General features: G+C 43.6%; 1 protein-coding gene across 3 annotated transcripts in view; it reads right to left on the bottom strand.

Moving 5' to 3' along the window:
• atp2a3 (ATPase sarcoplasmic/endoplasmic reticulum Ca2+ transporting 3) overlaps nucleotides 1-27,917 on the bottom strand; it is a 42,431-nt gene that overhangs the window by 4,219 nt on the left and 10,295 nt on the right. For 2 of the 3 annotated variants that reach the window (XM_056396808.1, XM_056396807.1), the window contains exons 2-16: nucleotides 26,242-26,259; nucleotides 25,817-25,899; nucleotides 20,290-20,394; nucleotides 19,610-19,748; nucleotides 14,400-14,480; nucleotides 14,037-14,122; nucleotides 13,361-13,825; nucleotides 7,237-7,325; nucleotides 6,151-6,253; nucleotides 5,172-5,303; nucleotides 3,167-3,283; nucleotides 2,823-3,041; nucleotides 1,977-2,312; nucleotides 801-1,021; nucleotides 484-686 (exon numbers count right to left, since the gene is read on the bottom strand). In XM_056396808.1, coding sequence (XP_056252783.1) covers nucleotides 484-686; nucleotides 801-1,021; nucleotides 1,977-2,312; nucleotides 2,823-3,041; nucleotides 3,167-3,283; nucleotides 5,172-5,303; nucleotides 6,151-6,253; nucleotides 7,237-7,325; nucleotides 13,361-13,825; nucleotides 14,037-14,122; nucleotides 14,400-14,480; nucleotides 19,610-19,748; nucleotides 20,290-20,394; nucleotides 25,817-25,899; nucleotides 26,242-26,259 — 2,397 coding nt within the window. Of the gene's footprint in view, nucleotides 1-483; nucleotides 687-800; nucleotides 1,022-1,976; nucleotides 2,313-2,822; nucleotides 3,042-3,166; nucleotides 3,284-5,171; nucleotides 5,304-6,150; nucleotides 6,254-7,236; nucleotides 7,326-13,360; nucleotides 13,826-14,036; nucleotides 14,123-14,399; nucleotides 14,481-19,609; nucleotides 19,749-20,289; nucleotides 20,395-25,816; nucleotides 25,900-26,241; nucleotides 26,261-26,917; nucleotides 26,948-27,917 lie in introns of those variants that run through there. The other variant, XM_056396809.1, reaches the window with a different exon arrangement.

Raw genomic sequence — 27,917 nt, 5'->3', positions numbered from 1 at the left:
ATGCTGCTTCCACATTTGGACCAATCCTGGTGCGGTGTATAACAGCCAGAATCAGCCCAGATGTGGAAGCGCTGTATATGGGCCAGACTCGGGCCGAGGACGCAGTCACATGTTGGGCTTGAAATTTTATTTTGCGACGTGGGTTCATGTCGTCTCAGTTAGCGTTATCACTATCGTAGCTGCCATTTGTCGCTGGAACATCATGTGCCATGTTAGCTAGCTAGAGCCGCTAGGTGGCTATCGATGTGTGATGTACGATAATAAAAGTTGTAGGTGCTGTGTTAAAATTCATCTCAAAAAAGAAAACTTTCACCTTTCCAGCAAGATTTTTAATAATGAAAATGTCCATATATAAGCTGCCATGACAATGTGTTTTCATGTGTTTTCTACCCTCCTGCTGCTGGAATAACCTGGAAACCTCTCTCCACCATGACAGAGTCACACTGATTAACAGCAGTTTAATCAAATCAGAGCTAATTCTACCTCCAATGGCCAGGTATCTGAAGAAGAGCCAGCCAGAGATGAGAGGCTCCTTCGGGTTGCGAGGGGGTTTGTCCATGATGTCCAGGTCTGGCGGGTTAAAGCCCAGGGCAGTGGCAGGCAGGCCATCGGTCACCAGATTAACCCACAGCAGCTGCACTGGAATCAAAGCCTCGGGGAGACCCAGGATGGCCGTCAGGAAGATGCTGAAGGCGAAACAGAGAGGGGAGACACACAAACGTCAGCCGAGGAGGTCAGACTGGAGGTGGAGACGGTCGGCACGGTGGCTTTAACTCCGTGTGCCTTTTTCCGTTCCTCACCAGACGACTTCTCCCACGTTAGAGGAGATGAGGTATCTGATGAACTGCTTCATGTTGTTGTAGATGGCTCTGCCCTCCTCCACGGCAGCCACGATGGTGGAGAAGTTGTCATCAGACAGCACCATCTCAGATGCTGACTTGGCCACCGCAGTCCCAGAGCCCATGGCGATGCCAATCTCTGCTTTCTTCAGGGCTGGGGCATCGTTCACACCGTCTCCCGTCTGGGACAAGAAGAGATTACTTGTATCGTTAATGCATCAGAACACAAGATTATATTTGAAGTTAAATTGAATTGAATTAAAAACCGCAAAAACCCAAAACGTAACTAATATTTCCATGAAAGGCTCAAGACCCATAATTTCTTTTGGAAGCTGTAACATTTACTGTTAACACAAAGATATTTTATAGATAAGAACTACTTTCAAACAACAGAGGAAGATTTCTAAGGATCAGAGAGTTGGATGAATCTCTTTGAAGAATAAAAGCTCAAATAATTTCTTAGCTGCTCATAAACCAGCGTCATGCGATGTTTGGAACTGTTATTACTTTTGCTTTAAGTTCATCACTCTTTAAATATTTAGCCCATGTGACGTTTTTTTCTGAGAGGATTATTCTTTAAACAGTGATGAGTCTAACAGTGACTGAAGACAAACCGCTGTCTCATTATGCAAAGTCTCATTATCGTCTCAGATCCAGACGGGATTTAGCTAAAGCTGAGCAGGAGAGAGATGTTTATCGGCGGTAGCAGGGCCTAAAGCCGCTTGATACTGCGGTGAATGGTGAAGTCTATGTGACAGGCAAATGGTGATATTGTTGTTTCCCCCTCCCTCCCATCAGCCCCTCTTCTGAGACGTGTGTCAGATAGGAAGCAGCAGAGCGGGCAGGAGATGACAGCTTTAGATAGCTGTGTCTGAGGGAGCAGCTTCAGAGAGACCTGAAACATGTCACGCCTCGCCGTCCTCTTCTCATGCATCCTCCACAAATCGCTCACATAACATCACAGCCGAAGGACGCGGAAAATAAACTTTCGCCTTGCTAGAGACGTAAAGAAATACGCTGTATGTGACAAAGATATGTGTGGTGTGTATGTGTAGGAAGGAGAGAGCAGTGTAGGTAAGTTGAAGTTGGTGTGTGGGTGCCAGTGAGAGTCATCAGAGCATCATCCCCTCCCCTCACCATGGCAGTGATCTCATCGAATGACTGCAGGTATCCCACGATCTTGGACTTGTGAGCCGGCTCGACGCGGGCAAAGCACCGCGCCCGTTTGACGGCGTCCCTCTGCGCCTCCTGCGGGAGGTCGTCGAACTCGCGGCCCGTGTAGGCCTTTCCCGCCACGTCCTCGTCCTCCCCGAAGATGCCGATTCGTCTGCAGATGGCCACAGCTGTGCCCTTGTTGTCTCCCGTGATCATGATGACGCGAATACCTGCCTCGTTGCACAGTTTCACCGCACCGATCACCTCCTTCCTGGGCGGGTCGAGCATGCCCACACAGCCAACAAACGTGAGACCCAGCTGAAGGGAGAGGAAAGACGGGGAGAATTAAGGATGTAAAGGGCTGTATCTGAAAACAGAGTCTCTTTCCAATTCCACCGAGGTGGACTCTAGTTTGTTCTATTTATATTGGTGCTGAAAACAAGGAACTGTTGCAGGGGAGAAGAACCAAGTGTGAAAGCCTCATTCTTTAAGTGGATGAAGGTTTAATAGCTTCTGTGATTCAAACAAAAGAGAGAGAACTGCAAACGATGACATGAAAGGAATAGTTTGACTTACTAGTTTAGAAGGCACTGGGTGGTTTGGCACCTCCACACTTCATCATCACGTGCTGGTAATTAGTGTTAGATTAGCTGTTTCCAGGCTGTAAGCTAAGCTATCTAACTGTCTCCTGGCTCTAGCTTAGTATTTATTGGACAGGCATGAGGGTCTCAATCTTCTCATCTAACCCTTGTTTAGAAATCCTTGAAATCCTGAAAATGCAAGTTGGGATTCCCAAGCTAAACATCAGATGTTACTTAGGTCCTCTACCTCATACTCCACAAACTTGGTGGAGTTCTCCAGGTCCATGTCCTCTTTGCGTGGCGGGGTGTCATGAGTGGCCAGAGCCAGGCAGCGCAGGGTGTCCCTGCCTGTCCCCCAGTCCCTGATCTTAGACATCAGCTGGTCACGCAGGGCCGGTGTCAGCGTCACCTTCCCTGTCCCCACTCGTAGGTACTGACACCGCTCCATCACACTCTCCGGAGCACCCTGAGGGGACGGATTGTAATTGACACAAGAAAGGAGACGTCAAACAATGGTGAAAACGGAATTCAAATGGAAGCGCTGAAAAGTATATTTTCCTGTGTGTTAGTGATTGCATCATTCGTTCATGCCTTGATGAACATCTTGCTCTGGGAGCCCGGCTTGACGGGGGTGCAGTAGACAGACATGGACTTGCGGTCACGAGAGAACTCCAGGGTGAACTCCTTCTTCATCAACTGTCTGATCACCTGAGGGGTAAGAAGGAGGGAGGTAATAGTCGAAATGACAGAGGAGGGGGAGGAAGAGGAGGAGGAGGTGAAGAAATAGAAGAGGAAGAAGAAGAGAGGAGGAGGTGGAGACAAAGAGTCAGAGCTTGAGCTAAGTGGCTGTATTCGTGGGCAGCTGTCAGGCCGGCAGCCGGCGGGTGACTGAGAGGTTTGGCTGAGCTTCTGACAGCTGAAGGGTGACACTTTAAATCAAGCACTTAACCACCTTGTCTGGATGTCTGGCTGCTAGCAGATGTCTGTGGACAACAGCACTTGAAGTTAATGTGGACCTGGCTGAGGACGATTAGCAATAACAGGAAGCCATAGCAAAAAATGACTAATGAGGAGGCAGACCATAATAGGTTTCCTATAGGAACACAAAATTCAGCCTAAAATCAACCCTCCGTACTGTATAATCTGCTTGTTGTGTCAGGTCTTGTTCTACCAGTAGGTGTCCCTCTAGTTCAGTCTGTGCTGATCCCAGTGCACATGAAAGGCTTGAAAGCTTAACAATGCTGATGCTCTCTGTGTGATGTACGCACCCCGAGCCAGGGGACTTTAAACATCTGATAGATGTGCTGAAATCCATCAATGTGACAAACGTGTCCTCTCTAATCAAGCTGGGACAGCAATGGGAGTTTGTCTTGGCACGGCATGCTGGTGAAAGTTTTGTACGTCCAGAAGAGATTCGCAAAGTTAAGGGGTCATCTCGTCTAGAATTTGCTGAGGAAGTATATTATTGATAAGAAGTGTCCTGTATTTGTCCGTTTATCCACTAAGCGGGTGGACTGGGTCGACTCAGAGGTTTGAATTAGACACAGAAAAACTGAGACTTCTTTCACTACAGGGCTCGTTTCATCTGAGAAAGTGTCATTGTCATTGACGAGCTTTGTTCTTCCTGAAAGCGAAACCAACGGGGGTTTCAATCGCCTTTACCTACAGCGGAGTGAGAAGGCTCAGAACCAGAGATTATCACAGCGGATGACACCAACATCAGCTTAGCAATCCCCTCATGCACAGGTCAGACTCAACCCTTTCCCACACAGACCCCGACACCTTCTTAAAGGACGTCGAGCCAAAACTGAGCTGAACTCAAACTCATGCAGCAGGCAGGCTTGCCGTCTTTACTGCGGTTGTAAATGACATTTTAAATATTGTTATAGCTGACATCTTTAACAAAAACAATCACACGTCCACGCCCTGAAGTCAAACATGTGTCTGGTGTCTATCGACAACCTTGCGCTTGATTAAATAGTCCTTGAGCGGCACAAAGAACCCTGACCTGTTGACTGATTGTAAGTAACTCTGGATAAGAGCCACAACAATGCTTAAATGCAAAATATCAAATGAGTACAAGAGGGGGGCACACTAGGTCATTATGTCGCCCCCTGTGCAAAGCATAACCAGGGAATGTACAGTATGGTGTAATGAGGGCAGTAATTCAGTCTCAGTGGCACGTTCCTGCTGAGAAGTGTGATGCCTGCAGCAGTCACTGAAGGAAGCAATGTCCTCACTGCAGCTGAGTGAATGAATGAGCGTTAATACTGACTGACTACAGAGACTTGGTTCAAACACTTGACACATCACTGATTGGACGTTAAAACATTACTCAAAAGATTTAACATTACAATCCTATAACACTGTCTGACCTGAGATACTGATGATGGGACAGAGATATCCTCTTTTTTTTTTCTAAATCCGCACATTCTTCTTCCTCGTCTGTCTGGCAAATTACCCATAATGCAACTTTACCACCGATAATTTAGTTGGAAATTCGGGTGTATTATGCTAGAAGCTGCTTATGTAGCCTGGACCCTCTCACCTCAAGCGGAGATCAGGAGCATCACACACATCTCCACGTGTAGCTTACCGAGTTGCAGGACCCGGCACGTTCCACCTTGCTGAGTCCAGATAGGTCAGTCTTGAAGACGTTCATCTTCTCCACCAAGGTGGTGAGAGCCGTCTCTGTGGCCTCACCCACCTTCTCATAAACCCCCTTGGCCTATAAGAGAACAGAAATACATTGAAAACGTGCTGCTGAACTGAATTTTTATAGTGATACAGTATTTAAAGAGCGATTAAGTCGTTAAGAACAAGTCCAAAGCAAACACGCTGTGAGCAAGTCTGCCAGTCGCTCACCTCTGCCTCCACAAACTTTGAGTCATACATGCAAAGTGGTTTTAAATGTGTGTCCTGACCGGCTGAGAAGTGGAGAAGGTGAGATGAAGCAGTAATGGCGTACCACACATCATTTGTTTGTATGAGCAAGCACAGACAGCAATAAAACACCTCGCACCACTTCAGCGCTCTGCCCCCCCCCTCCCTCCCCCTCTCTCTCTCCAGTACAATTTATTCTCACACTTTATTCAGAAATGTACAAAATTGGTGGCAAAGCGACAGTTTAGGAGGACAGAAAAACAGAAAGTCTAGGGAGGACACATGGAAGCTGAGGAGTGCCGTATCCCTGGCCTCTCTCCTCCGCATGGTTACCATGATAACATGATGATAACAAAGAGGTGAGAAAGTAATCCAAACCAGAGAAAAACATCGAGTAAAAATTAGCTCAGCTGAACAAGAAAAAGCTTTCTCTGGTGTGTGTGTATGTGTGTGTGTGTGCATTTCAGCGCTACTTTTCATAGTCATTGCATTTACAGTATGTATATTACATATAATGCAAAGAAACATGACACAATGCTGTAAGTGCTACAGGTTTATTTTGCATAGAAACTTTAAATTATATCTCTATGCTTGTTTGAGTGTGTGTGTGTGTGTGTGTGTGTGTGCGTGAGAGTGTGTGTGTGTGTGTGTGTGTGTGTGTGTGTGTGTGTGTGTGTGTGTGTGTGTGAGACCTCATTGTAGTCCAGTGAAGAGTCATTGCACATAGAGCACACAGTGGCCAACTCCAAAAGTCCATCATAGTCTCCACACTGAACGGGCCTTTCTCCTTTCAGTCTAGAAGGACACACAGACACACAAACACACAAACACACAAAAAAAAAGCACAAATGTCACTCACAACACACAAGGGAAAAACCCTTCACAGTTCGCTACACGTCAGACACAGTAACCTCATCAATATTTATGAGCGGGGAAGATGTTCAGTTGTTTAGCTTTCCAGAGTTGACTGGTGAAACAGTGGTTGTAGGGTAGTAAACAGCGCCTTCGTGCGTGTTCGCGCTCGTGCGTGTTCCTGACAAGCAGTGCTGATTGCATGACAACCATGGATCCCTTCCCAGTAGAGACTGCAACGGTTGCTAGCGAAGCTCCCACACAATAACCCACACTCTGCTGTTATGAAATCGACAGGTTCATGCAGAGTGCTGTACTCACCAAACAGCCAAATAAACAACATGCATACATAATGAACTGCAGAAATCCTTCTCCTACATAATGACCAGCCACCTACCATTAATCCTCCACAAATGCTGATTTACTGACATAAAAACATCTTTCTGACACAGCAGAGATCAAAATGCCCATGTTTAAAACCTTTTGTTAAGTTTATCTGCACTCGAACAATTACAACTGAGAAAGTGTGTAACTCAATAGGAATACAGTGCAGCTGAGGCTTTAGGGTTTTTACGATTTTTGCGAGATAGTCAACAAAAACATATGCTCAGGTTTACCAGCTATTTCCCCCGGTTATCACAGAAACAGCCATAGCAACACGTAAAGCACAGCTAGACACGTTTTTAGGGGGAATCATTAGCAGTGATGTAACACATCCTGGACCACAGACCACATCACAGCTCGCTTGACTGCATCTATTTCAATCATATCTTATTTTGAAGATAACAACACACAACACAGCCGAGTGTAAATTGTGTTGTTAAAATACGAAATCAGAGACACGTCCTTTTTTACCTAATGAGGTATTTAAGGTGGACAGACTTTCCTCAATAAAACATGATACATGTTTAAACTGTGACACTCACATTTGTCCCTCAGGGGCATAAGTAGAACCAGTTATAGAGAACTCATGAAGGGTGCAGTTTGAGTCTTCCACCTTGTCTGCGACGAACATCTGGACAGGAAAAAAGGCAAACACAAACAGAGGCGGTAGTTAGGTAATTAGTGAGAACTGTGGTTGGTCCTTGTGTAGCTGCGGCTGCCCACCGCTGTTAAACAGTTAGGATGGATCAAATGAAGAAATCTGTGTCAGCCTTTCTGTCTTTGGAGCTGGAAAAAAAAAACCTTGTTAGTTGCACTAGTGAATGAAAGTAGACTCACTGACTCTCCTGTGGACTGAAATCTAGTTTTAACCAAAATGGGAGTCATAGTAGTCTCTACGATAAACGGTTATCTTGATACAAACTTTACCCGCCAGCGGTTTCATCATTAGAGAGGCATGTTTGTTGGGCACGCCTCGTCAACATCCACACATGCATATTTTTGCTAAAAATCTATTTTACATGTAAATATCCCTGTGATTTAGGAAAGAAAATAAAACATGGACAATATACAGCTTGTCTTTAAATGTGGGGAAATGTGAATACAAAGGTGCTAAGGATATCTGGAATATTTACATTTTGTGTAATGGTGCACCTATAATGGGATGTTGAGTTAATGAGGTCATCAATAAGCAACTTAGTGTAAACTGTAGCTTTAACTAAGTGTCAGAACCAACATCTAGATGATATCTATATGATAATAGTGGATCTTTTTCACTTCACAGTCTACAAACTGTCACTTAAAGAGACTTCAAGTGTGAATTTTGCATTTACTGTGGCCACCAGTAGCTATTCTGGAATAATAGTAAACGCTAAAACATAATGCAGAGAAGAGGCATAAAGTCTTAAAGAGACTCAGTGATGTCGATTGCACAGCAACAGTTTGCCAACATGAGCCAGTATCCAACTGCAGGTCACTCCAGACCAGGTGAGGCTGTGGCAGCGCGAGTGCCAGTGTATTTAAACTGAGCAAAGATGTGTTTTATTGGTGATGAATTCAGCTTTTAATTTCAAGCTGAAAATGACAGTTTAATAGTTAATTTTATAAAAAAAACTGGCTCTGCAGCGTGTCCTTGTGTTGTGTGTGTGTGGCTCACACAGGTAATAATATTATTCCTCTGCTGTCATAAAAAGCCAGAGTGGAACTGTGGTGGTGCTGTTGGTACATCTTGCAGCTGAGTTGCCAAGTGATTCAGTGCTATTGCATTATCAGCTTCCAATTCACACGTAACGCCACGGTGTCAAAACACACTTCAAGTAAACAATGAAGGCTGCATCGTGTGTAAGGAGGCGACTAAGAAACAGCAATTATTCTTGCCTTTGTTCTTCATCCACTCCGGACAAATTAAAGGTTTTTAAGTATTTATCAAAATCAAACAGTGGCTGTAAACAGGAAGTATTCTGCAGACTGGCAAAATGGTCACTGGAGAGGTGCAGTTCAAACTATGACCAACCCCCCCCCCCCCAGATTGTTTAGTGTTTCCAAACACACAGGCAACACGGGAGTTCCACCGCTCACGTCTCGGTGTAAAGCTTCATCAGTCAATCACACTTTCACACGACCGTACGCGCTCCGGTCCACTGCAGAAAAACAGAGCACAAGCCAGAGAAAGTGGGAGAAAGAGCTGGAGTCCCAGAGCTGTCCAAGGATTTGCTTTGTTGGCAGCTTTGTTGGCAAATCTTCTTCCTGAAGGGCAGTTCACGACGTACTGGTAATACTAATATATCGATGAAAACAAGGAGGCAGTGCGGTGCCCGGTTGCTTATAAGAATGGGGACAAACAACTATTCACAGTCCAAGGCCTCTTCGTGCCTCTGAACACCTTCTAAATACATAAATTCACAGCAGGCTGAAAGACTGCCCTTGATTTCCATTCCTTTGTCAATATTCACTTTTTTAATAACCTGACACTTCAGTTCAGCAAACAGTAAACACACACACACACACACACACACACAGAGGCAAAGCACCCTTATAACCCACCTAAGCTCTGTTTGAGACTCCATTAAATCCAGCTGATTGAAGAATTAATGAAGCAGCTATTTAGTTAAATGCGATTTCCTTCTCGATTCTCTGTGCGGGTGTGTGAGTGTGTGTGCGCGCGTGTGTGTGTGTCACTGACTTACCAGCACCCATCGATTTAAAAAGGAACGCAAAATCAATGATGGACTTGAGATGAGGGGCAGCTGGGGTCCCTCCAGCGCATGAGCCTGAAAGGCGCGTCTTAGCCTCTTAATGGAGTAATTATTCCTCAACATCTCTCTGAGCCAACAGGGTTACTACATTTAGTCTACCGCTGTAGTCTAGTTTGGATGAAACACAGTTATAAATAACTGTCATACTGAATCATAATTATAGCCTGTGAGATTATAGCTTTTGTGAGAACATGCAATTTTGCCATTGTAATTTTTGACATCAACAGTGTTGACATTTTCCTTAAACAGAGGCAGAAGTGAGAGGGAGATCTGAAGCTGTAGCTGTAGGTTCATTCACCTGTACACCTGTAACTGTGACGTGTCGTTATTTCGAGACGAATGTGCTCAGTAATTACATAAAGAGGTTGTTATAATTCTGCAGATTTTCCTGATTCAAGTCACCTACAACTGATTCTTAGAAAACAATGCATGCATGTAACACAGCATTATTGATTATCTCATTTAGATCAGCCTGACTGTGTCAGAACTGTATTAACTTAATGAAATATAATACAAACCCAGCACTTCCTACTGCTGCTGGTCAAGTCTGAATTACCAACTGGGCAGAGTGGGCAGCCAGTTCACTGTGTGGCAATTAGTTCATTTGATAAACTGATTAATATCAACTGAAACTGTGTAATAATTGTGTCAAAACCTAGTTTTAATACTTACTTACTTACTTACACATTAATGCTTACTTACTGCATATTTTTTAATTTGCGATTAATCAATTCATAAACAATCAGCGTTGGGGAACACAGCGAGCGCAGTGGAGGCTCACAGCTCACCGTCACATTAAAAGCATTCTACAGGTGAAACACAGGATGGCCTTTACTATGAAACAGACACAGGAAACGCAATGTGTTCGCCCTCACTGACAGCAGTGGTGTCTGCAAAGCAAGATGATCATTTTTCAATATTTTGCACAAAGTAATGGGAAGCGGCTGTACACCTCAGTCTCCTCAGCGAGGTAACCAGCTGTTTTCTTTTTCTGCTGATGTGAGGAAAACTACTCACACTGCGCTGCAAATTGATTGACTGACTTCTTTATTAAAACAAAGTGAGTTTGTTTGGCTGCGCTGCAAACACATGTACCAGCTACTATTAATCTTGCTGTACCACCACGAACCTCGGGTGTCACCGAATCAACCAGGACTAATGAATATGAATAACTTTAAAGTTCGAAAAGTTACAATATTCTCTCACTTTCTTCTTTCTTTTGTTCTATGTATCCTCTATTCTTTTTTTTCCTAACTTTCATATGCAATCTTCGTCATTACTGGGTTTATATGTGTTTGTGTATGCTGCTTTGAGCTGTATGCAAAGTGTTTGCCTCATACCAGGTTGTGCAAGATGTTTGTTTGTACTGTTCTACATTTACACTCAGTAAATAATAAGACAGGTTAACTAGATGGATGGGGAACTAGTTAGTTTTTTACTGCTTTATTCCATCTCTGCCTTATAATTCACAGCAGCAAAGGGAGACTGCGTGCAGCACTCTACTCCGTTATTCCCTATATTTCTGTTCACTGATTTTTTTAAATTGATAACTGGATGTACTGTCCCTTTAAGGGTCTTTTAAATAGCCTCGCCCTTCCGCTCAATCCTTAATTTCACAAAGGTCATCAGGCTCGCTCCTCTCTGCTCCACAATGCTGTAACAAATCACTACTCAGAGACAGAGCGCGCACAAAGTAGGGCCTGAGGAATATAATAAGGTTGTTCTCTCATCCGTGGTCAGTTTCCCTCACCATCTGATCCGCTGTGGTCTCCAAGGAAACAAGGCACAGTGTGATCCATGTGACTCAGTGGTAGTGGCACAAGTTTGTATTTTTCTACACCCCTCTACTGAGCTTGTGCGTAGATGAATGGTGAGTAACCCTTTTTTATGTCTGCGTGTTTGTGTGCATCTGCATGTGTGACGGGAAAAGGGAAGTGCAGTGTCAGGACACAGAGGGGAATCCCTGGAAATCCTGCCGCTACGGGGATACCCCCGAGGCAAGGGAGACACATGGCGCTATCAGGGCCAGTGGCTGGAGACCAGTCCAAGAATAAGCACAGATGGATAAGCCTGGGCAAACATTTGTGTTGAGCAATGAACCTTGACACACAAAAACCATAAAAAAAACATACGCAGACGCAGCAGACCACAAACAAAGGTTAGATAACCACGAGAAATATCTCCAGGAAGCACCACGACGAAAAAAAAAAACTGCAAAGGGGAAGTTTGATTCGTCTCTGTCCTGTAATTGTCATTTGTGGCCACAGTGAATGCTCTTCAGCTACAGTTACAAACTGAAGGCTCGGCGTAAAGTGGGCGACCACTTAAGCCCAACCCAGATTCAGGCTCCGTCCCACTGCCCACACCAGCTTCTCTTCTGACTTCAAACTAAAGGTTGAGGAAAATTAAAATCATCTCTTCACAGGACCTGACCTCAGGTGAAGTCCCAGGTCTCAGGTCTGTGTGTGAACATGTCTGATATCTACAGTGTGTGGAAACATACTCAGTATCAGCCCTGATCACGTGGCATGTCGTCATCACAGCACAAGAAAACACTGTGTTTAAGAAATTATTGTCATGAATTACACTAGACGATCATTATTATGATCTTGTCCAAGTTTGTGAGGGAGGACTTTAAATTATTGGCATTCTTTCAACTGATCTAATTATGCTCCGGTCTATTCGGATCAGGTCTCTCTTTGTTGAAAATTCATTTCAGGTCCTGTAAAGACTTTAACTCTTGACTTCAAAATGATGCCAAACACTCTGTTGTTACTGTTGATGAATAATGAATAAGTAACAACAAACTGACCAGATTCCAATAACGAACACCGTTTCAGTAATCAATAAACCCTAAACACGTGACCTCTAGGTTTTTGTGGTGGAAATCACAGAACGAGCTGACAACACCGTCTTCTGACACCTGGTTTGTCTGGGCATGACTTTAGTGCTGCCCAGTATTAGCTGAGGTGAGAGGTGAGAAGACAAGAAGTGTTAACTGAAATTAGGTGTGTGTGTGTGTGTGTGTGTGTGTGTGTGTGTGTGTGTGTGTGTGTGTGTGTGTGTGTGTGTGTGTGTGTGTGTTGGAACCCTTAACGGGAGCCAAGACAAACACCACGCTGGCATTTACTCTGTGCTTGGAGCAAAGATGGCTGGTGAACAACACACACACACACACACACACACACACACACACACACACAGACAGACACAAAGGAAAGGGCGAGGCTTTGTGCTGGAGAACACTCATGAATACCTGTGGATAAGATCTCTCTGTTTGTTGTGTAATGTAATTAAATATACACCATTTACACACTGAAAGCTACAGGACAGTTCAGGATATAGATCACTGTATTGTGTTTATTCAAGCGATATGACCTTTTGGAAACCTTCACTGTGTGTGTGTGTGTGTGTGTGTGTGTGTGTGTGTGTGTGTGTGTGTGTGTGTGTGTGTGTGTGTGTGTGTGTTGATCTGTAACTGATATACTGTAGTGCGCTGGGTGCTGCCAGCCTGTACTACTCCACCAGCAGCAGCTATCTCATACCTGCCAAAGTGGAGGTAAACATTACAACACCACAAAAGATTTTCCATCCTACTTTAAGCTCCAGCTGCACGAAAGGAAAGATAGAAGAAAAAAAAAACACACACACACACGGGGGGGAAAAGAAGAATCTCGAAGATGGATGAACTGTGGAGACTTGGCATCAATAAGAACAGCAAAACACTTTTTGGGAGGGAGTTCCCAGAAGCTTTTTTAGAGGTGTCAGTCAAATGATCGGATGTGGAAATTGAACGATAAGCTTCTGCTCTGGAACAAATTCAGCTGTGTGTCTATGTGTTAAACTGTATTATCAACAGCCACATCCTCACTCAAACAATAAGCATGTTTCAGTTTCCTTATTTGCCACTTACTCTGCAAACAGACATCTGGTTGGTGGTGAGGGTGCCCGTCTTGTCAGAGCAGATAACAGAGGTACAGCCCAGGGTCTCGACAGACGGCAGGCTGCGAACAATGGCATTTTTCTTGGCCATGCGACGTGTGCCGAGGGCCAGGCAGGTGGTGATGACAGCGGGCAGGCCCTCAGGGATCGCAGCCACAGCCAGGGCCACAGCGATCTTAAAGTAGTAGATGGCGCCTCGGACCCAGGAGCCGCCGTGGACGGGGTCTCCGAAGTGGCCGATGTTGATGACCCACACGGCCACGCAGATCAGGGAGATGACCTTGGAGAGCTGCTGTCCGAACTCGTCCAGCTTCTGCTGCAGCGGCGTCTTCTCTTGCTCCGTAGCTGCCATCTGGTTACGGATCTTACCAATCTCTGTGGTCACGCCGGTAGCGACGACGACACCTATGGCGCGACCTGCAGCAATGTTGGTGCCCTGATGCAGAAAAATCTCTCAGTTATAAATTCAGTCATATTTCCAAATAAATCATCAAAGTCAGCAATGAAGCATAAACATTCATAGACTCATTAAGCAATCTGATATAACCTATATTAACTGATGTGATTAAAAGTCAGGGTTTTATTAATTCCTGCCATGAAGTCAGAAGATAAACATGACTCTGGGAGCTGCAGGGAGATGTTCTTACAGAAAACAGCATGTTCTTTTTGTCCTGGTTGACAGCTCTGGGGTCAGGGACAGGGTCAGTGTGTTTGATGACGGACACGGACTCGCCTTAAGAAATAGAAAACGACACAGTTTACACGATTAGATCTGCAAGTGTGACAGGTGATAAGTATTAGACCAACAATGGGATATTCCGAAACATGACCAAGCCAAACAAAGTTACATTCACAGCCTGAGGGGTAGAAACCTACTATCACTGAAACTAAAATTGTAGAACACTTTTAACCTTAGGTCTTCTAAGTTCATGCAATAAAAGGTGCAATAAGAGGAGTCTTCTCTGTCTACTCCCAAAGCCTTGAAGCTGGACTTGAGAGATGAGAAATACCTGTGAGGATGGACTGGTCCACTCGCAGGGTGGTGGACTTTATCGAGGTCACTCTGATGTCAGCAGGCACCTTGTCACCAACTAACAAAACAAACAAAGAGGCTGAGATTACCAAAAAATGAATATTGAAATATATTTTTAAAAAAAAGGAAAAATCAGTTTAAGTTATCGAGGAAAGGATTCATGCTAGAAACTCTCTGAGGCTGCACTTAGCTTTGAGCTAAATGCTAACGTCAGCACTGTATGCTAACATGCTCACAATGAGAATGCTAACATGCTGTATAACGTTTACAATGTTCACTACCTTCATTTAGCCTGTTTGCATGCTAACATTTGCTAATTAGCACAAAGTACAGTTGAGACTCGTGGAATGTCAACTTTTGACCCGATGACGGTGCTTTGACCTGAGAAATCAAGAGATCATCAAGTTATTACAACTTATCTTCTAGGGACCTGAAATACTTGTTGAGACATTTCACTCAAAGGAAATGTGAGAGATTACTATTGCAATATACAAAGTGTTGTGCCAATCCACCTCATAGATGCTATTTCACTGAATAAGTGAAATACTTGACCTGCTGGTGGTGGCTAGAGGAGGAGTCCAAAGATTTCCAAAGTCATTAGAATTTATCATCTGGAGAATGTGAATATCAGAAACAAGTTTTGTGGCAATCCATCCAACAGTTCTCAGGATATTTTCTCTCTGAATCACAAATGTCAACCTGCTCGCTGCAACGGATCAAAGGTCAGAGGATCACTAAAGTAATTAGACTTCATCCTCTGAGGATAATGAATTTCTACAAGAAATGTCATGATAATCCATCCAATAGTTTTTCAGTCTGGGTCAAAGTGATGGAATGACGGATCAAAACCGCCACCCTTTCTATAGTGGATAAAGAAAATACACAAAAGGCAATCCAGCAGGAGCTAACATGCCCACCTTATTCAAACAATATAGAGGAAACAGGACAGCGAAGAGGACACTGTCCGTCTGATAAGTTTGACCTTCGGCCTGTGTTGAACTCCTCGGAGGAGTCCACAAGTGTAGCTGCAGGTGAACACTCAGTTACGCCCTATCGAGTGTCTGTGTTCAAACAATAAATCCCTGAGCAAAGAAACGTCGGTGGGTTCAGCCCGGCCTCCGGCTGCAGCCGCAAGTAAATAGAGGCTCAATACAGCCTCCATGGAGTCACGTTGCTGTTTTAAAATCATTGATTATTTCACCTCCAGTTTGTTCTCTCCTCACTCTCAGCAACTCTCCCCGTTCCTCCGATACACCACCTCCTCACACATGTCAGACGTACACTACAGACGAAGCCTGCAGTAAATCCACAAGATGCATTCGGTCTTCTCCACCTTACAATCTGCTTATTAAGGCTGCATATTAAACTCGTATTTCTCAGCCAGAGCTAAGTATCTAATGCCCCAAAACAAAATGGTTATTGCTTCCTCTTTGTCAGAGCCCGACAATGAACATTTAATGAAAATATTTTCATAAAAGCAGGACAGAGCTGGCTTGTGTAAAACTGATCATTTAATGTAGTCAATGGCAATCGTCCCAGAGCAGAGGAGAGGGAAATGACTCAAAACACTCAAGACAGATGTAATATTCGTCACTTGTTTGTTTCCAGCATGAGAGAAAAGGAAAAAGACTTGATCATTATTGTGTAATGAGCGTCTCATTTAATGCCAACTCAGAGCCTTCAGTCGTCAGTGCTTCTCCACGTTAATCTCAAACCAAAACAAGGTCCTGCCTGTGAATCCATCATGGTTTTTTTTTTTTCAACAGGAAAAAAGCTTGGACATCTTTTTTGTTTTTCTCCCGGTCCTCGCTCGTGCGCTGAAAGACACTCGACAGGCAGTAAGTCTTCTGTCTCAAACTGGCCTCACTCTGAAGTTTTCTAAGTGCTCACGTCTTCTGACATTTGCTCAGTGCTCTGAGACTGGAGAGGAATTTTTCTTTTTCCTGACGGGACGGAGATGGAGAGAAAGAGAGAGAGAAAGAGAGAGAGAGAGAGAGAGAGAGAGAGAGAGAGGGAAAGGGAGAGAGAGATGAAGAGGCCATGCTGTGTGAAAAGCTGAACAAGCCTGCTCTTCCATTTCTGTGTTTCTCTAGCTTGCTCTGTCTGACACCCATGTGTTGGGAGAGAACAACAGTGGGAGAGGCGGAGGGGGAGAGAAGAGGTGTGTGGTTTGTTTGTGTGGGAGGTGGCCGGGGGCTACAGGTTCACTGTAGCAGGACTGGCTGAGGGCAGAAAAGAGAGGCTTTTCAAACGCCTACCCACAGACTCCTGCTCCCCTATCAAACCTTCCCTCTCTGCCACGGCCTCCCACAGACACTCTCCATCTGCTAGAAGAGAAATTTAAATCCTCACTCAGCCGCACTGAGTTCACATAAGCACCGTTTTAAATATTACAAAGACCAGAAATTTGTCTGGTTATTATTATTAGCGATTCGAGTATAAAAGCAAGACATTTTTTTTTTTTAAATGATCATTTTAGCCCATTATTCATGAATAAACTGGAACGTAACACATGCACACATGAGGAAAACAACTGAGGAAATCATCTGGTTTGAACAGTCAGAGCTCCTTTTCCATTTGGTAAAAACTGGACTCCAAACAACTGTCTTGCATAATACACTGGCAAAGAGGTCGTGATTCACGTGCAGGATAACCGTGACTCGTTTACTGGGAACGGCTTGGCGTGGTGTAGCTTTCAGGTCCTGTGTAAATCCTCTACAAGTTCCTGACAACCTGACCACTGCATCACTCACATCTAAAAAAAAACCCAGGAAAGTTCCAGTGGAGGCGCAAATCACAACTGTGTCATAACCGTGGCTGGCATCGCCGGGGTGTACCTACAAGAAGGAGAGCGGGCAGCGGCGGTGGAAACCCGAGTAAATATATTTATGTTCTTTTCTCTCCTCAAAGGCACTTGTGGTCAACAGTGTCCTTTTCCGAGACCTCCACACAGTTTGTTTTACCCCCTAACATCAAGTTCCCATGGAACAACCATGGCTAATCTGAAGCACAGGAAAGCCTGGGAAATCAACGTAGGAAAGGAAAATATTAATTTGCTTTCTTTGTCACTGTATCCCAACATATTTCAGTCAGGAGGGTGCGCTTGAAGATCCCTGACACACATATTTTCTAAGTGAGAGGAGCGTGTGGTGCAGTACCTACCTCAGCTGTTTACCCATGTTTAAAACTGCTTAGCAACAGCATTATGTCAGACTGAACGAAGCGCTGAATATATGACTGTGTATATTTGACAAAGATGCTGCGGGGTGCATAATACCACTGTCATGTCTCTTCTTAGAGTAAACTCTTGACAGTAAAAAGCATTCACTACTTAAACTGGAGTTGCAGCCTTGATGAGTTTCGCACTAACATCTACATCCAACCGTCCAGCTGCTGGCTACGACTAATATCTCCTCTCCTTCTCCTGCACGAACAGCACTTGAGGAAAGTGATGAAGTGAATTAAAAAGAGTGAGGAGAAAACCAACAACAGAAACAAAATGTATTCTTTTCTCTAATATAATGTAGATTATGGGGGTTTAGGTCAAACTAAAGAGGTGGATAAACTGAGCTCATGAGGCTGCGTCTAAACCACCGTCTCCTCTAAATGTCTTTTAATTTCTTTTACGAGTTTATGATTTAAATTCAGGAAAACGCTCATTGATCAACAGAAGACGAGTTAGCCTTGGAACCCAGTTTGTTATCCTCTGACCTTGGCCGCTCCCCACAATGGGACAACCAACATGGCTCCTCTCGCAGCTGCTGACAGCCAGCAATAATATCAGATCCCTTGTTCAAACAGCAGCTGGTTCATTTGAAGTCATATCTGCCTCCCCTCCTCGCTGTCATCACAGGTGTCGTTAAACCTCAACCCCTTGTGAACTTCAGCGACACCGAGAGGAGCCGGGCACGGGGGTGTTGTCATGGTGACACTGCCGGTGTTGACAGTGACGGCGCTGGTAGCCGCGGTAGATGGGGGTTGAGTGGAGTCATTTCGGTGCTTGCTACCAGTGTGGGCTTGTCAGCGTCTTGCTGTGTGCGCGTACGCACGTGTGATCGAGGACACCGGCTGTAACAAGCCCAAATTCCAAGGAAGTGCTATCTGTCACACACAAACGCACACAAAGGCGTTTCTTTCCCATGCAAGTCATGCAAATTAGGCTCCATAAATATCAAGAGGAACAGTTTAGTGGATTTGATTTAATTTTCTAAAAATGTGCAACTCTGACTTGCCTGTGGGGGCCGGGCCGAGAACCCCTCAGTGATCGTTACTTGGATGGATGATTCAATTTTCATTTTTCAAACCCTGTGCTGAAATTAAATTGAGCCGAGGCATCACTGTAACCAACGCGCCGTGTATAATCCCTCTCCTTGCTTCTCTGTGCTGCACTTATGAATGAATGCTGTGATCTCTCACACACTTCCTGAGCTCTGCCTCCTTTCCCACACACACACACACACACACACACACACACACACATCTCTGCGACCGTCTGAGACAAATCACTAGCCGTGCAATTGGGGAAGGTTACCCTCCCGAAGCCGGTCATGTTGATGGTGGAGTGAACTCCTTGGTGCTACGTGTGTGTGTGTGTGTGTGTGTGTGTGTGTGTGTGTGTGTGTGTGTGTGTGTGTGTGTGCACATTAACTCTGGCACACACAGAGGTTCTGGAACCAGAGTGACAACAAGACTATTTTTAGCGGCGGCTGCCCACACATGGGCGAGTTTACAGCCGGGGAACTGTGTGTATGTAACGTAGAGGAGTGTGAGTGAGGAGCTGACAAACATCCAGCAGTGTCCAGGTGGTGAGACTGAGAGCATGGAAAGCAAAGGGAAGGGGAAAGCTGTGGAAAATCAAACTGGGCCTTAAATACAAGGGGTGACCACAGCCACTGACACACAACCTCTCACACACACACACACACACACAAATAGACACAACTGGATAACAGCCCTGGCACCTGCACACCCAGAGAGAAGACTCTTATGTAATCTAGTCTGAGATATTCCAACAGTGATTCCAGACTCATGAATTGGTGGCAAAGGCTGTGTGAGTGTGTGTTTCTGTGCGGCGGCATCACACAGGCAGCTGGGTGACAGCAGCGAAAGTCCTCTGGAGGTTGACATGGTATAAATTAGTCTCAGTGAGCGACAGGAGGAGTTTCTCCGGGTGCAGGCGCAGCTTACCTGCCACCTCCACTATGTCCCCCGGGACGATGTCTCGGGCTTTGATCCTCTGGACGGCCTTGCGGTTCATGCGGTACACCTTCCCCATCTCCGGTTCGTACTCTTTCAGGGCCTCGATGGCATTCTCAGCGTTGCGCTCCTGCACAGGGAGACGTGCCAGAAAAATGTGAAAACAGGAAGTCACGCCAAGGGGGCATTTTAAAATGTCTTGCTATATTGATGTTTTACAATAAACAGGTTATTCTGCTTTATGGCATCGTGAAAAAAACAAACAAGCAAGGCAAACTAAAAGAGAAAGTCACGGTCACGCTTTGAGGAATAATCCACGCCGGCTTCCTCTACAACACAAATGAATGAAGAGGGCATTTTGCACGAGCTCCGCGGTTTGTTTATGTTTTGACCTGATGCATAGACTTGACTGCTCCACCGCCAACAGCCGCCTTGGACGTACAGATGTAAACACACGGTGTCAGTTTGAATTTAGTACACGGATAAAAGGACACTAACGATGAATCCTTCAACAGCTGGTGGACTGGGTAATTCATTTATGTTTGTCTTACACCATCTCCTTATCCATTGTTAGCCCTTGTAACCATGAGAACACCAGCTGAAAAAAGAAACATTACACATATGCATGCACACTTCACACAGAGACACAGGACGACGAGAGTATATCTCACCTGCCAGACCCCAATAACAGCGTTGGCAATGAGGATAAGAAGAATGACAACAGGCTCCACAAAGGCGGTGGTCGTCTCCTCTCCCTCCTCAAACAGAGCCAACACCTATATGGACATACAGCAGACACAACCTCAGCTGACAGACATATCAGACTCCTCAGCTCCAAAACATTTTCAAGGACAGCTTTTCTCTGAAACTGGAAACAGAAAAGCAGAGTGAAGTAGTATTTGGACAGAGGCTGCTCAGTTCCAGTAAGTGTGCGCTGCTACAGCACTTTTTTTTGTCTGATGGAGACCCACAGCCGCGTCAGATGGATTCAAGGACCCCTTCGCTTACACCACCCATCTTGTTCCAGGGGTGTCCGCTCACATGATTGGCTAACACTCCATGTACCTACGGTTAACTCTGAACTGGGGAACACTGCATTTGGATTCAATGCCCCAGACACATGGAAATGGACAGTTTTATAAGTTATCCACATTTTAGAAGCAAGATCTTAAAACCTTCCCAAAAACAGAATCCAGTTGTTTTTAACAGATGAGGCTGTGTTTTATACGTTTGTCCTTGTGTGTTATTTTTATTACAATTTTGTAATTTTATTTATTTGTTATTTAAATTTTATTGCAAATGCCTGTTGGACTATCTGTCCATGAATTCTTTTTACTATGTTTCTCTATCTCAGTGGGATTAACCAATAAGTTTTAATACTTTTTAACCTGGATGTTCTTTAACACTAATAATCATACAAAAGTGGACATTATTACAATAAAGTGCTTTTTTTTTAGGTCAATATAAGTTTGCATTCATACTATAACTTGGTGTGGCAGGAGCTGGATATTACTTTTACCTATTTGAACTGTTTTACTGTAAGCTATGTTAACTATTTGTCCATTACAGCTTAATATTTCAACCATGGTTTAATTTTACTATTTCAACTGTTTCTTCATTACTTCCACCAATCCAAGTATTACTAACTATTTATCCATTACTTCTTTTTATAGGTTCACACCTCACAGCTCACTTTTTCATGCTTAATTGCTACACAAGGTGTTCCGGTGTTTAACCGATTCAATGTGTAGATATTTCTAATTCTTTCTGCGTAACCCCTGGCAACTGCAGAACTGCCTCTGGTTGGTGATCGAGTGTGGCAGAAGTCAGAGGAGATCAAATCATGGCCTGCTATATTCACAGCAATCACACTCGAAAAAACAGAAAGGCTGAGAAATGACCACTGAGTCCAGGCCTGTCCTCTGCAGGACTGTAAATACTGTTAGAGGCCGAGAGCATCTCAGGCTGGAAATAACAGCAACAGCAAAATGCTGCAGAGTGAAAACATAAGAAAAGCTAACATTTCTCTCCTCCAGCAGGAAAAGCCAACAGTGCCTGTGGGCATTCAAAACAAATATAATAAAATAATTCAATACTTAATAGTCTAACATGCATTTCTATATCCACTAAGTAGACTGTGATATACAGTTTTAGCTCACTTTAGTTTAATTTAGCAAGTTTAGACTACTTTACTCATAAATCTAAAATTTAAAAACAAATGAAAACAAATGAAGGGGGTGTTTAAAAAGAAATCCTTCTGAATAAACGCTCCACACACACACAAACACACAAGTAATGACAATCCCTAAATGTTGGGCTGCCATGAGCGGGAAGATGATTCCTAAAAATGACAAGAGCAATAAAAATAAATCAAATCCTGCATGAAATTAGATCAGTGGGGAAATAAAATCATTGGGATTACATTAAATGAACTGGGCTAATTTAAAACACTTCTTCTTCTTCTTCTTCTGAAGCCCAGTTTCGCAGGAGCACAGATTCGTACCAGTACACCAAAGCTCCTGGACGGCGGGAAAATCACACACAAGGATTTCATGAGATCAAGTTCTTTCTGTGGCGCCGTGTCTTTTGGGGTGACCGTGTACCCGAGCGGGAGCCATGCGTGGTTTGAATGACAGGACAGTCAACAGCTCAAACGGTGAAAATGATAAGTGTTGTAATGCAAGACAGAGACAAGCTTTTGGAACGTCTCCCGCATATTAAATCAACTTCAAGCTAAATAGCTCTGCAGAATTAAAATAACTTCTCAGAAGGACCTTTGACGTTACAATGCAGATAACGGCTGAGGTGAGATGCAACTGATATCTGATGATGCAAAATATGTGTGTGACAACATCACGAGTGAATGTTGAAATACCAAAAGTGTGTAGCTCCTTTTCCGCTGTCCGACCATGTACCGAGTTTTATTAGCACCAGTTGCTCCAATGTGAAGGAATCAGTCTGTTCAAGTCTGAAATCCTCCAATTTGACTTTTCCTGTTCAAGCTCGTCGCACATGTTCTGCTGTTTGTAGACTCAAAGCTCACTTTTTTTTTAAAAGATAAATTTAGTGGTGATGTTAATAACTCTCTGATATTATATTAAATTATATATTATGACCAGAGTGACCATATTGACCACACATAACCTGCGAGAGTTCATTTTTTTGGCCACTTGGAGGCGGCAGAAACAAGCTGTGAACACAACACTAACATATTATGACCTTTTAAGTTGATATGGCAGAACGGCTAGTAAACCGTTGCCTATTTCCCGCATCACACAGACACAGAGGGACATGAGCATTCATCTGGCATCATGTTTCTGGCCACTTGATGTCCAGTTTTTACATTTGCAGCTCTGTTTTTCTCCCCAGAGATTTCTAAGAAACAAATCTATCTCTTTAGCTGCTACATGCTCCAGTATGTTCACCTGCTAGCTGCTAACTTTATCTGTTTCTTTCCTATCGTTTAGTTCTGGGTAGACAGCATACCGTTAGCGATGTTTTGCTGAAAACAGCTGTCTGCCGCAACGAAAAGCAACGCTAATGAGAGCAGAGAGAGTGAATCAAAACAGCTACAGCTAATCAAAGACGCTAAAAAGCTCTGTATAAATGAGGGAAACGGCAGAGTCAGGTCATAATTCTTTTGCCTGTTGCTATGACTGACCCCTTTCAGGTACAAGTGGTCATGTGATCCATTGTAAATGAAAAAGAAATATTGATTTTAGCTGCTTTAAAGCCATGCCTCAAAAACGCTACAGATTGCCAAAGTCTGCGGTTCTCCAGTTGAAAGAACTAAAAATAGAAAAGAGTGTTAAAGACATTTCACTTTAAATGAAGAGAACTGGCTCAAGTAACGTCTCCACAGAGACGGCCAATACACTCATGAGTCACTTTTATGTTACTATTCTTCTTCTACTTCTCTATAGCCAGACGTAATATGACAGCTGAGAACTAATGGAATCTGCGAAGCCGCCGGAGATGGCAGTTACTGTATGGTAGCAGTTATAATGAGCAACAAAGTAGATCTTCAGGAGATCGTGACAGAAAAAGCTCCCCACTGCAACACAGAAATGACTTTATGTTTCCATTATTTTATGAATGGCAGGCACAGAGATTGAAATTACTGCACAACAGAGGCAGCGGAGAGAGAAAAGAAGAGATAAAGTGGATCTATGTTTAAATAATCTGATGGGGCTTATCAAGTGATAAAAGAGTATATTCTCCACAGAGTATTGAGCACCAGCGTGTAAGTCACGGCAGCCTGAGCCCTGGTCGATAGCTCATCATTCCCCATCATTTGGGACGGTAAATCTCCCTTCTGCCTGAGCTGAGATTGGAGGGCAACAATGTCAGTCCTCTCAGTACGGACCCGACTCTTCACACAATCAGAGAGCCGTCTGAATACCTCACTCCCACCTTCACATGAGGGGGATTTAGAACTTACTTTCTGTAATCTGAAATAAATTTAAGATTAACTTCAACATTGGGTATGGAAAGCAGAGCTTAATCACCAAAATAAACCTCCCATTACAGCTTTAAACACTGCACTCTTCACACCCCACATGCATAACTGAACGCTGAGACACATGCCAACAGACGGCCCATTATGCCCGAGCGTCTCCAGGCTTTTGGAACATCGCTCAGTGATTAGAAAAAAAAATAATAATGGAAAAACACATTTTATTCGTATCAAATTGAGCATAAGGTCACCTATTGGAAAAAAAAATAAAGTATTGTATACAAAAGGAGGCTCCAGATACAATTCAACTGTCACTTGATTTTTTTCAGTCCCTTCCTGTACTCTCTTGAACTCCTCAGCATTAACTCCACTTCATGTAGTGGAAAAACAAATAAAAGATCAGCCCTCTTTCTTCCCTAAAATCAAAGGGAGGAAGTGCACTGATTGTTTCAGGTGGTCACTGTGGCTTTTCTGTGTGGCTGTGCTCTACTAACCCTACCAGAGAGTTGACTGTCAGCTTATCACCTCAGCAAAAATGAAAAACACATAAATTATGACCAGAAATAATAAAATGGTTTGATGAATTGAGGCACAATAAGGATGTAGCTTGCTGAATTAAATTTGACCTTCTTTTTGCTGTAAACTTGTTGTCATATATTATAAAGTAGCCCCACCCCCCTGACCTACTTTGTCTACTAACAAGCTCCACTCTTGTGTCATGCAAAGCAGGAAGGAGAGTCTGATAATCCCAGTTTGATGTTCAAAAGAGCAGACAAATGAGTCTCAGGTTAAGGTTTAACTTTCACTCTGGTTCACTCAGCTGTAGCCACTCCCTGATTCTGCTGGAGACACACAAAACAGCCAGCAGATAGAAAAGTGAAAAGGTTATAGAGGACTATAGGAATATAATTCATCAGCAGACACGCTCTGAAATTTGTGTGATTAAAAAAAGCTGCTCTGGGGTGTAATATACTTTTGATTTAAAGTCAGATCAGGTCACAGGGAGCCTTGTTTTAGTCACTGAGCTAAAACCTCTCCAGGCAGCGATGACACTGTAAAGCATTAGGGTCTGTGCGGCAGTGGAACAGGGGCCGTGCTCCACTATAAACAACCTTTTTAAAGTAAGGAAAGCCTCATTTACATGAGGAAAAGTGAGCTACAAGTCCTGCAGTTACAGCCCACGCCTGCACTCCGAGCCTCTCACCAGCACGGGGAACAGCTCCAGAAGATATGTTGTGTCATATACATTTTTAGAGCTAATTTTCCTACTTTCAGAAATAGCAGCAGCAATTCCATCCCGAGACTCCGGGGACGTGCTGTAATAGATGGAAAAGTTATTATGCAGTCAGGATTCCCCAACTCCACCCCTCTTCGACCTTCACCGCCCTCGGAAGGCAACCAGGGTCACAGTCGGAGGCGCTGCAGCGGAGGGAGCTTTGATTGATAGTTTTGTTTCCAGTTCAGCTGCAGTGCTGTTCCCCTCACTGAAACCATATCAACACTGGCTGGAAAAGCCTGTAATGCGCAAGTTTCCACATGAAAAGGGACCGCAAAGTAGGTTGAACAGCCTTTAACAGGGGAATAAAGCTGCCTAAAGCTAATGGAGCAGTTTATTAGGTGGCAATTTCCTGGCCAATGTCCAATTTGGGTCTCAAATCCCACAAGGGTCCATTCGAGAATCGAGATCGCGAAGAAATACAGTGAGAGCCACTGGCATTTTTAATTAGGTGGCTCGTACTTACAAAGGAGACGCAGGCAGCTAGCAGCAGGATCCTGACCAGGAGGTCTTCAAACTGCTCCACCACCAGCTCCCACAGGGACTTGCCTGAAATATACATGGACACATAAGCATCACACACCTGTACCTGTGTATCACACCTGATTTAAAGTGACTGAACTAAAAAGTGTGTGTTTACACTTAAGGTGGAAAGGATCTGTATAATGTATCAACATCAGCTATCTCGTGTTCGTTTGCAGCTGAAGAGCAAGAACAATCCCTGTATCTACAGAAGAGTAGCGGTGTGTGTCCGTGGGTGGAAAGCTGCAGTAGTGTACACTCCCAAAGTTTACCCCTCAGTTTACAGAGAAGAAAAGATCCTGGCTCAAGACACTTAATCAGCTAGTAAAGGGAGGAGGATTGCAGCTCACTGGAAAAATCAATATTTACCTTCTTCAGCCGGGAGCTCTGTGGATGTCACACCACGTCAGTTGTGAAGGAATCGAATTGGCGGGGTCCGAGATAGAGAGAGAGAGGGGGGGGGGGGGGGGGGGGGGGTGGAGGAGAAAGTCAAAGAGCGGTTAATACATTTGATTAACTCAGCCTGACTTTGAGATGCAGGTGCACGTACAAAGCGCTCTGCAGAATCGCCCCGTGTGGTTATGATGATTAAATGCTGCAGCACACGTTTTTCAAGTTGAGAAATACTGTCTGCAGCCGAACTTGTTACTGAAATGAATAACTACCAGTATAACTCTTGAATAACAGACAAAGGAATCCTTAATCCAGGATGTTTCAAATTCCACCTTAAGTGTGCCGTTAGAGAAGCTTCAGGCCTCCAGACTCAGCTCAGCTGTATCATGACTCAACACAGACATTGTAATAACCAGCAGCTTCATAATCTAACAAGGCTGTTGATATGACTGTTTTTCTTGTAAGGGTTAACTGAAATCAATGATGGTCTGTCTGTCTGTCTGTCTGTCTGTCTGTCTGTCTGTCTGTCTGTCTGTCTGCCCACAAATGATTTCAAACCGTTAAAATAAAGGACTCGACATGTCTTTGATGGAGTGGACGGAGAAGTTCTTGTGAGATTAATATTTCACTTGTCAAAACCAGCCTCAGTTCTGTTCGGTCCATTCATATTTCACATTCATTATTTTCTCAACTAAACATTTGGTCCATTAAATGTCAGAAAAGTGTTTTTAAAAATTAATAAAAAAATCTAATTTAGTTTAATATCATAAAAGACCATGAAAAACAGAAAGGAGAGTAAAATCAATTAATTTTTACCCAAAGAAATGACTGAAAAGATTGATTGGTTATAAAACTAGTGATTGTACTAGTACTTTATTCGAGTATTTCCATTTTATACTACTTTATAACTTTAATCCACTGCATTTATTTGATAACTTTAGTTACTACCTACTTTTCAGATTCAGACTAATAATACAAAATATATTCAGAAACTAAATTATGATGTTTTATTATGGGTTATGATAAAATAAGATTAAACTTTATTAATCCCTTTAAAAATCCCAAGATACCCAGAAGTGAATTAATTCAAATTTGCCTCATCTTAACTTTTAAGTGATGAACACATTAATGCATATAATTATAATTCAACAATATAATATATTACAGTTGGTGGCCATTCTGCATAATGACTAACCTCACTTTTGGCACTAGAAGTATATTTTGATGCTTTTAAAAATAAATGTTAAACATATATTTGTTCCAGCTTCTCAAATGTGAGAATCTGCAGATTTTATTTTATGTCAGTGTCACTTGAAAACATTTGGGATTCAACAATTAGTCACACAAAACAAGCAATATGAAAACCTCACTTAGAGCTCTGGGAACTGTTGTTACTTTCCTATTACTGTCATTTCTTTTTTAATTAACTGAAAAAATAATTGAATAGATGAAACAATAAAAAGAATCAACGGTTGGAGCTCTGTCTGCAATGACTTTCAGAATAAAGCTAACCTTTTAGCTTTTCCAGGCAACAACTATTCCCTAATCACAACTGTGGTGGTCATTGACATTCATGCTGCAGCCTCAGTCTCTAAACTGCTAGAGTTTATTTTTCAGTTTCAGTGGTCAGTGCAGAGGCTGCTTCCTGCACC

This window comes from Seriola aureovittata, chromosome 15 (assembly GCF_021018895.1).
Source record: "Seriola aureovittata isolate HTS-2021-v1 ecotype China chromosome 15, ASM2101889v1, whole genome shotgun sequence".
Classification (NCBI taxonomy): domain Eukaryota; kingdom Metazoa; phylum Chordata; class Actinopteri; order Carangiformes; family Carangidae; genus Seriola; species Seriola aureovittata.
This window is presented reverse-complemented; position numbering and strand designations above follow the sequence as displayed.